Below are 10,350 nucleotides of genomic sequence, written 5' to 3'. Positions count from 1 at the left end.
CATAGGATCTTAGGAACATAGGATCTTAGGAACAGGATCTTAGGAACATAGGATCTTAGGAACATAGGATCTTAGGAACAGGATCTTAGGAACAGGATCTTAGGAACATAGGATCTTAGGAACATAGGATCTTAGAACAGGATCTTAGGAACAGGATCTTAGGAACATAGGATCTTAGAACAGGATCTTAGGAACATAGGATCTTAGGAACATAGGATCTTAGGAACAGGATCTTAGGAACATAGGATCTTATGAACATAGGATCTTAGGAACAGGATCTTAGGAACATAGGATCTTAGGAACATAGGATCTTAGGAACAGGATCTTAGGAACAGGATCTTAGGAACATAGGATCTTAGGAACATAGGATCTTAGAACAGGATCTTAGGAACAGGATCTTAGGAACATAGGATCTTAGAACAGGATCTTAGGAACATAGGATCTTAGGAACATAGGATCTTAGGAACATAGGATCTTAGGAACATAGGATCTTAGGAACAGGATCTTAGGAACATAGGATCTTAGGAACATAGGATCTTAGGAACATAGGATCTTGGGAATTTAGGTACCTGGGAACATACGACCTTGCAAAAAAGTCCTGCAAAAAAAAATCTGTAACTGCAGGTAAGAAGTGATGAAATTAGTCCAAATTGAGCAACATGCCCAGCTTCAACGAATTGATTCACAATTCTGACTGATTTCAGTTGTCTGTGGATGATCAGTGTCTTTTGGATCTTGTACTCTTTTACTTTTTTAGCTTGAGTGAACATCGGCTGTGGTGTATGGACGGAGGTGTGGGTAGTTCCTCAACTATCGGCAGGTGCAATTAGAAAACGAGTTTAAAAAAGTTGCCCGAAGGTAGCCAGACTTCATATTTCAGAGTGCCACCATTATTTATCACCTCAGTGCATTCGATCGCACAACAATCAGACTGCCGTCTCCCGCAGTACAAACCCCGGATAAATGTCAGTCCATATCCATTCGAGAGGGAAAAAAAAATCTGCCTCTCAATAGGCGATCGACTTAGCAGCTTCCCCAGCTAATCACCATCTCTGTCTGTCTGCAGTTCGAGGCCGACAGGTACCATAAAGTAGGCTTATCGGAGCTCTCTTTTTTTTTTTTCTTAGCTGCTGGCGATGGGGTTGATGAGAGTAGAATTTGTCAGCAAGACAATAAAAACTAAAAGAACGCTAATTAAAAAGGCTAACTCGGTGCTAAGATGAACTAAAGGAAGCACTGAGGGGAACAATGGCTTCATCTCTGGAGGCCCTTTAATGCTAATAAAATCAATTGATCCACTGTTAATTGAGAAAATACTGACAAGAGGAGATTTAAAGGGAAAGTTTTCTGCGCACACACACACACACACACACACACACACACACACACACACACACACACGCACGCATATATCCCCCTCCTTTGTTTTTCTTTCTTTCCTGTTCTGTTTTTCTGTCCCCGTTCCTCTCGCTCTCTCTCTGATGTCTCTGAAAGTCTTCATGTGCTGAGGGTCTCATTTGATCTACAGCGTCAGACATCTGGAGCAATGCTCCGCTGAAACACCTGTTTCCAATTCAGGCAACCGACAGAAACATTTGATTGTTTCTTGCAACCAGACTTCTTTTTTTTTTTTCCCCTCCTTTACTCTCTCTCTCTCTCTCTCTCGCTCTCTCTCCGTTTCATTTGTTATGTTTTAAGCCAAATAACAGCTCTTCTACGGGTAATAGATGGGAGAATAATTTGAACTTGATTAAGACCAATTGTGAGGAAAATGCGGCGTATGATTTTCCAAGTATTATGTCTGCAATTTTGGCACCTTTGATGCTGAATAAAGCTCCTTTGAAATAGGTTCAGCATGCTCGAGTTTGAAGTGTCTGAACGTTAAACCTTTACCCTTCAATTTTATGGAAAAAATAAATAAAAATGTCCGTTCAAGGCGAAATGTTGACTGTCGTGATAGGCGAGTCCGACATAAAATCACTGTCAGGGTACTGGAAATGAGGTCACATGCGAGGTCAAATGATGTGGATCGACAGGAATCCCTTAGGTGCTAAAAAAATATATATCATCCAATAACACTGTGACATATCCTTCAGGCCTGTTGTGGATTAACTATGGGACCGTTAGGCCCAGTTTTTCAGCCTAAAGTCGATGTTTCGTTTGGAGTAAAACCAACAAGGGAACTTTGTTTTTCCAAGGGAAAGTGAAATTCCTTTTCTGGCAAAATACAGGTATATTTTATTTGGTGTTGAAGAGGAGTACAAACACTGATGCTCCACAACGACGTGCGCAGGGAGCCAAACAAGCACCCAAAAATATCACTGAAGCGCAATGAAGTGAGAACGAAGCTGGAGAATTTCAGCGCCGGCTTCGCTGCCAACTCTCCGAAACACTTAATTATGCCTAATTGTTCGGAGGACAGAACACACACAGAGGCAATTAGGAGCGCTATGCATGGGCAGCTCTTCACAGGGAAACAGCGTTCAGGCAAAAGAATAACAAAGTATGATGTTTGCACATTCCCTAACACAACGCTAAACTATATGTGTGCAAATAAACACATGTTCGAGGCTATCGCCGCACGAATGTCAACACTGTCCGCTCGGCGCTTTTATCGTATACTTTACATACGTTTTTGTTTTTTTTCCTCCTCGATTCGCTCACGTCTGACAAACGCGTATTCTATAGTGGAATCCCCCCCCCCAAAAAAAATCCTGTTTCGTAAAATAAATATCACCAAAAACATCAAATGTCAAAATACCTGCTCGTTTAAAGGTTACTACATTACATTAATGAACAGGTCTTTTATGATAAATTCGTCTGAACATTACAGGACTACTTTGAAATTTTGGGAAATACGACATGTTTCTGCTGGAGGTTAGAAGACTGATAGCTCTGTCATACCTGTGTGGTCATTATGAAGACTGGAAACAGCTGGCTCGGCTCTGTCCACTGGTTGTACAAATTTCACCCACCAGCACTTTGACAGCTCAACGGTTTACAAGTTATATCTTGTGCTTTGTGAGAGGTTGTTTCTTGTCTCTGAGCATTTGCCAGGCGACTAAGTGGAGACCAGGAAGTTACTATAGTCAAAGCTAAAAAAAAAAATAGTCTTGCACATACCCTCAAGCTCGCGGTACGAGTCCATTTTCTTTCGACCCTCACCTGATTTGACTGTTATCAGACTATTAAATAGATGGTTACGCATCTTTTGCCAAATATGTCAACAAGTAGGGGGGAAAAAATGAACATATTTGTCAGCTAGAAGGTTACAGTAAGTGTGAATAGGGCAGGTTGGAGATGTGAATGGATGAAACCACAGACTGTAATCAACAGTGGACGTAGCTTCCGGGTCTGAAAAAACTGCAATACCGCCGAGCGCCAGAAGGGGCTGGCTCCAAAAAGCCTCCGGCTCCGTAGACTCCCATTCAAAACCTCTCTCATGAAATGCAAAGTCATACATTTTTTTTCCACGTTATCATAGTGTTGTTAAGTAAAGCCCTTCTTTCTTTTTTTTAGTTTTCTGGCGGTCCATCTGAAAATAATGGTCAAAATGTGGTCGCTTCTGGCTCCAACCCGCTCCCAGCGAGCGAGACGGCCGACGGCCAAAATCCGAACTCGCGGCCTCATGACGTCCGTCCCCGAACAAACGGAGACGTCACTGTTGGTTGCCGCTTGGATCAAATACAAATACAGTCGACGTTGACCTTTTTAAAGTAACCGACGTCGTGTTTTTATTTAAAGTAACAAATCGTTGTTGTTTTTTTTCGAAACCTGACCAAGAAGTTTTGGTTCCTAAACCTAACCAAACCGTGTCACAACATTAATCACGTGTTTATCATTGTTACCGTGGCGATCAAGCCTTTGTCGTCTGTCGCTGGTCATACACGTCTGCAACTATTAAATATACGGTGTTCGAGTTTCTATTGGCTGGAGCCAAGTTAGACGTTCCCCCTCTTTCAAGCTGTTGTGCTAAAATAAACTAACCAGCTACAGATTATCATCGAACTCTCCTCCAGAAGGTGGATGGATGTATTTCCCGAAATATCAAACTATCGCTTCAAAGGCCGTAATAATTTCATATAAAAAGGTTTGTTTCATACAGTATGCACTTTAAATATATGCAGGGATGGAAGGATATACATATTAAATGACTCGTACACGTAATGCAAAAGTAGGCATGCCAACGTGTGTGTACATACGCACATACATACATGGGCACCACTGCACACGTATGTACACACACACACTCGCGCACACACACACACACGCGCACGCGCACACACACACACACACACACACATGTAGAATTGGTCGCTGCTCAACCAGCCGAAGTACTTCAAGCGAACGCAGTACTTAAGTTTTCTCCACAAACATTTCACAATAAAAGTCTGAACAGTTGAAGAAATATACATTAAAAACAATAACGTGACAGAACATGTGGAATAGATGACGATGTTTCTCTTTCATCAACCAGTGTTCTCATTTGATTTGGTACATGTTGAATCTGCTCTGCAATTCAAAACTGTGCAAAACCGTCTTTCTTTTCTTTTTTTTTAACAAAATGTACTGATGACAAAGATGTCCGTCTCTGCTCGGATCACACCGCCACCCAGAGAATGGAAATGTTCGTGCCGCCCTCGTGTGTGATCTGGTTAACTCGTCCACGGATGCAGTCCAGGGTGACGTACAGAGCTGTGCCGTTCTGGACCTGAAACGAGGCTCTCAGTCCTATGCTGGCCCACTCGCTGCCTTCGGGCATCGATCCAGACACCTGCTGAGCCACAGGACCCGCCTGCCCGCCCTGACCCGCCGCCCGCTGCAGAGTCACCTTAACTATGTTACAGGAGTGGATGAGCTTGAGGTTGAGGGCCACGTTCGCCGTCCCCTTCTCGTGGAACATGAAGTTCTTCCGGCCGTTCGGTTCCCCCGAGCGGGCCAAGCGGACCTGCGGCGCGTCCGGGCCGATCTGCTGGAACGACAGCGGCTTGTTCCTCACCGCGCCGAAGGGAAGCCCGGTCTTGGACACGGTGGCCGTCAGGGCTGACGCCGCGGCCGAGGGGATCCAGATGAGGCTCAACATGCTGATCCCGGTGCTGTCCCCGAAGTAGCGGATGTTGCACTGGGACGGGGACGTGATCTCGAAGCTGAGCGTGTCGCCGCCGTCCACGCTCACGGCGCCGGAGAGGGTGATGGAGGTGTCCCTGTAGTTAACGCCCGCCTTGAACGCCTGCGTGGCCTCCTGGCCGGTGCCGTTGCGGTTGGTGTAGGCGATCAGGGAGAAGCCCTCTCGGACGCAGGTGTGACCCATGGAGTAAAGCGCCTGCTGCAGGACGAACTTCACCACGCCGCTCTCCGTGAAGCGCACCCCGCGACTGTCGTGAGTCAGGCCGACCATGTAGGCGTCGGACACCGAGGTCATGCGGAAAGTCGGGCGGTAGCTGGTCTGGTAGTGCGCCAGCAGCGACATCTGGGCCGTCATGGCGACGGCGCCCGTGTCGTGGGACAGCCAGAGGACACTCAGAGAGGGAGCGGAGACGTCGTAGACGTGAAGGTCCTTGCTCTGGTTGCAGTGTTGGTTTGGACTCTTCAGCAGCAGCGTGAAGGTGTGGTTGGGCTCCACCTCCACCCCGCTGCTCACGCTGACCCCCTGGAAGTACTTCCCGTCCGGCTGTTCGATGCGGACGCCGCTGAGGTCGCGGCCCTCCTCCTCCTGGCTGCCGTTGAGCCTCATGCCCACCTGGAGGAAGTTCCTGCAGCTGTGCTTTATGGCAAAGTTGTGATCCAGCCACACCAGGCCGTGCTGCAGGAAGGTCACCTGCCCCGCCTCGTTGGACAGCAGCTCGCTGCCCTCCTTACCTCGTATGTTCAGCTGGAGGCCGGGGAAGATGTGGGCGCCGGACGCCCTGGCGGGCGGGACGGCCACGCTCGCCGCCCAGGACTGTGAGAGCCGGCTCTCCGAGAGCTGACCGCAGACGGCGTCGCCGGCAGCCGAGCAGGCGGCAGTGACGTGTTCTCCGTCGCAGTCGGAGCAGGCCTGACACTCCTGCAGCTCCTGGTTGTAGAAGTAGTCGCGACCGCACAGGCCCATCGCCCCCTCCCTCTCGGAGACTCCCAGACACCTGAATCCCCCTACAAAATGAAAGACAGAAGAGGGCTCAGACAGCTGCACAGACAAACAACGCTTCAGCTTCCTCTGGCTTCAGTAAACTCCTAGAGACATTTTCGAAAATAAGAAATAACTTTGACTCATTAATTTGCAGCTATAAGTGGTGAACTCACCTGGTGTATTGAGACACTTCACTCGCTCCCCGCAAATGTTTGGTAATTCAAGGCATTCGTCTCTGTCCTGCAATTCATACAAATTTAAATCATCGTCAAGAAGACATTTAGAATATTAATAATGGGTTTATATTGATACTCTTTGACAAAGATCTTTGCCTTGGCTTGGATTTTTGTTCTAATGAGATCATCTGGGCCCAGTAGTGTAAACATTTTCCCCTCCAAATCAGCTTTTCTTATGTTTGCTGACAGATGCTGGACAACCAGCACGTGAAACCTCAACTACCAGCCGAAACCCCCTTCACACTTTAGTTGGCCGCGGGTCGGACCGTATACCTGGCACATTCGGTCCGCCGTCGGGGAGCACTGCGAGATCAGGAAGAAGCCCGGTGGACACATGGTGCACTTCTCACACCGCGGCGGGTCCCTCTGGAAATCACAATACTCCGCCGATCCGCAGGGCGACGGGCACCCCGGCAGAGGCTGAGGAAAACGAGCCTCCCCGGCCACGTCCATCACCTTGGAGTCGACGTCCACTTTGTGGACGGCGTAGGACTTCTGCAGGTGGCTGCGCGCCTGGCTCTGCAGCCCCGCCAGGTGGCTCTCGAAGTAGCTCTGCAGCTCGCCCTGCAGGCCCTGGAAGGAGACCTGCTTGACGGTGTCGGACAGGAGGCCGTACTGGGCCTTCACCACGTCCATCTGCTCGTACATGCGCCGCTGCTGGTCCAGGATCTCGCGCTGCTGCGACAGGAGGGCCTCCTGTTGGTCGGCGAGCTTCTGCTGCAGGTCGCGGATGACGACCTGCTGAGCGCGCAGGGCCTCCACCAGCTTCTCCTGCCCCTTGGCCAGCTGGAGGTGCAAGATGAGGGCGTCCTCTGAGGGAACTTCATTCTCCCCTGAGGCGAAGTTAATACAGAATTAGTGAGGACGCTGATTTCACGCCATTAAGTCTGATAGAGAAGTAGGATTTCTGCTAACAATGCCGGCACGAGGTGTGAACACCCAGTGACTCCATTTGCTTAGTGTACTGAAAGTTTCCTATATGGAACCACATCAAAGCACTCCACATTTTCTGGACAATTGACTCTCAAACATTTTTCCAGTCCAGCTGCTCGAGTTGCTCTGCAGGTCCCATTTCTTTGGCTGAAGGTCAACAACAACAAAATATCCCCCTTTTGCTGAGCACTGGTGGGGGGGGGAAATGGCTTAAAGTCAAAAAAATATTAAATAATTCATCAACTTTTTCACAATTGTTACAACTATGCAGTTTAATTATTATTATTTTTTTGCATGCAGGCATTTGGAGATATTTAATTATCTACAACCTAAAAACACAGCGTCCTTAGTTTGGTCTAAATGTTGGATGAAGATGCTGATGGAGATAGCAGACCTGGCTTGATGTCACATGTGAGCTGGACACCCAAAGGAGCGCCGCCAAGTTCGGACGACGGATATCCAAACTCCGGGAAATCTCCCAGGAACTGCGCGGCTCTGTCGGACAGATGAACGGGAGGAAGCTGGCTCTCCTCGGACCCGGCCAGACATCCCTCTCCCACACAGGGCTTCGCCCGAGCTTTTGGCCGTATCCTCGGCGGCAGTCTGCACTCGATCCCTTTACAGTCTCGGGTGTCGTTGGTGGGCTGAAATTGTTTCACAATAAGAGGAGCGCAGTCCCTGTCGGCGCATCTTGCAGGTAAAACTTCGGGCGCTCTCATCCGCGTGCCGCCGCCGCCGTCGCCGCCGTGCCGCCCGCGGAGGAGCCCGACGGGCGGGTTCGCTTCCGACGCCGCTCTTGGAGAGCTCTGGTACGCGTGGTGCTGGCCGGCGGCGGTCTGCGCCGATTTCCCCTGCGCGGTCGGGTTAAACTGCCGCGGGAGTCTGGAGGATCTGCTGCCCGGACAGTGCGCTCCGGTGCACGGTCTCGGATCGCCGGTGTCCCCGCCGTAGCAGTGCGTCCCCCGGCAAATCTCCGCCACAGCCTGCGCCGCGTTGTGCGGGGATACCCAGGAGAGCGGCAGCAACAACAACAACAGCACCGACGCTCTTAAAACCATTTTGAGTCTAATTATAGCTCCCTGCAAGAGAAGAAAAAAAAAAAAACGCGAGGTAAAAATTTGGATTTCCAAATGAAAAATCCGGAAACAAATCCCCCCCCCCCCCCACACCCCTCCTCAAACTGTTCCTATTCCACAGTCCCTCACTGATCGTCTGTCTCCCACCTAGAAAACAAACTTCATCACACTTGCCACGGAGACTCCTGACAGCACATTACCTTCAGCTCCGGGCTCCGGTGAGACTTGGCTTCCCCGACTGTCAGTAAGGAATAAAAACATTAGACGCACGCATTACTGCCGGCTCTCTCCACGCCTGACCCGCTCTGAGGGCTCCTGCACTACAATGTCAGTATGTGGCATTCCTAAGACTTAATTAGCATCAGGTTTCCCCCCGGCCACAAATTAACCCTTCAGCCTCCCCTGTTCCCTGTTGCATGAATTCTCCTTTGATTTGAAGAAGAAGAAGAAGAAGAAGAAGAAAAAAGGTTAAATAACAGTCTTGACGCTTACAAATTTGAAATGTAACGTCTTATTTTCACGGCAAATGAAAGACAACAGAGATTTTTTTTTCTGGCAGCTTCATGTTCTCCTGAACATTTTTAAATGTTGGTAATCTCTCTCCCGATGACTGTCACTTTTCATTTTGCTCACTGTTGACTTTTCGACGACCCCGTGGCCATCCAAGTTGCAAAAAAAAGAAAAGAAAGAGTGGCAGTGCTTTTTGTTCCGCACATCCTGAATGTTGAGACAGCTGCTGGTCCTCAACCCCGGCGTCCTTCATGTTATACTGGCCTTGTCAACACCGAGCACCCCCCACCCCACCCTTTTTTTTTTTTTTTTTTTTTGTACAGACAAAGCCAGCAGGAGGTCAAACTTTTGTCCAAGAGACCGATGGCAGAAGTCAGGAATGCGAGAAAAAAAAACCCCACAGCTGGTTCTTGGACGCCGTCCTACGTACTCTCATTTTCAGCGCTTGGGCTCAACCTCACATCCGCGGGGAGGTTGTCTGAGGCTGATGAAGCGGGGGAGTTTGGCAGTTCTGACATGATTTGTCTGACTGTTTTGAAGGTCACGAAAGACATGGAAGCCAAAGGGGAACAAATAAGAGAGATGCATAAACTATTTGTCTCGTAATTGTGACTCATCTCGATTTGCTCTCGTACATTTTTTTTGGACTTCCCGTTGCGTAGTTTTGGACGTCTTTGTCTCACTGCAGTCGAGGAGTTGGGACTCAAATGAACACAAGCAAACCTCATGTGTCTTTGTTCACTGGCTTCTGAAGGCAAAAGAACCGAACGCATCACTTCCCACGTCGTCTCCGGGACAGTTTTGTCCTCTGCAGCCAACTTGTCTTGACAAAACCTTATTTATTTATTTTTTTTGCAAAGCGCCGCGCTGGTTTTGTCATCATCGCCCCGCGTTTTTTCTTTCAGGGCCCGAGCCCAAGGTATTCAGAGGTGTGTCGGAAAGAGCTGGGATATAACGTGAGGGTGGTGGTGGTGGTGGTGGTGGTGGTGGGGGGGGGGGGGGGGGGGGGGGGGCTAATGGCTTAAAAGAATGCCCTACACCTCACACCTTACCATCTGGTGTTCTGCAATACTTTAAAAAAAAAACCACAACAACAGACTTCTCTTTGTCGAGCTCTCCCCTGCAAATACTTAAAAGCACAATTTGATTAAATAATCCCCCCCCCCCCCCAAAAAAAACAAATCTTCCTTCAGCTCCTTGACTGTGTGTGTCTGATGTACGACGGCCGCTGTTGGACCACCGTGAGCGTCCGAAGAGAGGCCAACGGAGCAGAAAAAAAAAAGAAAAAAAATAAATAGATCAAATAAATCGCCTCACTCTCTCTCCCGTTGCCGAACGCGTTAACCAGCGTATTTATTTGAGAAAATGTCGTCCCAGGGCACCGGGGGGGGGGGTCTGCTGGCGAGCTTAACGGGAGGACGGCTTTTGGCGTCCAGCCGTTTGTCAACCTCGGAAAGAGAAGGAAGGAAATGAGGGCGGTTGGGAC

At 48.9% G+C, this 10,350-nt stretch overlaps 1 protein-coding gene across 1 annotated transcript; it reads right to left on the bottom strand.

Moving 5' to 3' along the window:
- Positions 1-2,213: 2,213 nt before the first annotated feature.
- Positions 2,214-9,082, bottom strand: nell3 (NELL (neural EGFL like) family member 3). The gene is made up of 5 exons (XM_069159713.1): positions 8,555-9,082; positions 7,673-8,357; positions 6,619-7,178; positions 6,283-6,349; positions 2,214-6,132 (listed from the first exon to the last, which is right to left on the bottom strand). The coding sequence occupies exons 2-5, from the start codon at positions 8,334-8,336 to the stop codon at positions 4,601-4,603; spliced, it is 2,823 nt and encodes a 940-aa protein (XP_069015814.1). The 5' UTR covers positions 8,337-8,357; positions 8,555-9,082; the 3' UTR covers positions 2,214-4,600.
- Positions 9,083-10,350: the final 1,268 nt, after the last annotated feature.

Source organism: Embiotoca jacksoni, unplaced genomic scaffold, assembly GCF_022577435.1.
Source record: "Embiotoca jacksoni isolate LCO1_2020_lvr unplaced genomic scaffold, fEmbJac1.0.p SCAF_25, whole genome shotgun sequence".
In the NCBI taxonomy this organism is placed as follows: domain Eukaryota; kingdom Metazoa; phylum Chordata; class Actinopteri; family Embiotocidae; genus Embiotoca; species Embiotoca jacksoni.
Note: the sequence above shows the minus strand (reverse complement) of the source record. Positions and strands in the feature narration are given on the sequence as shown.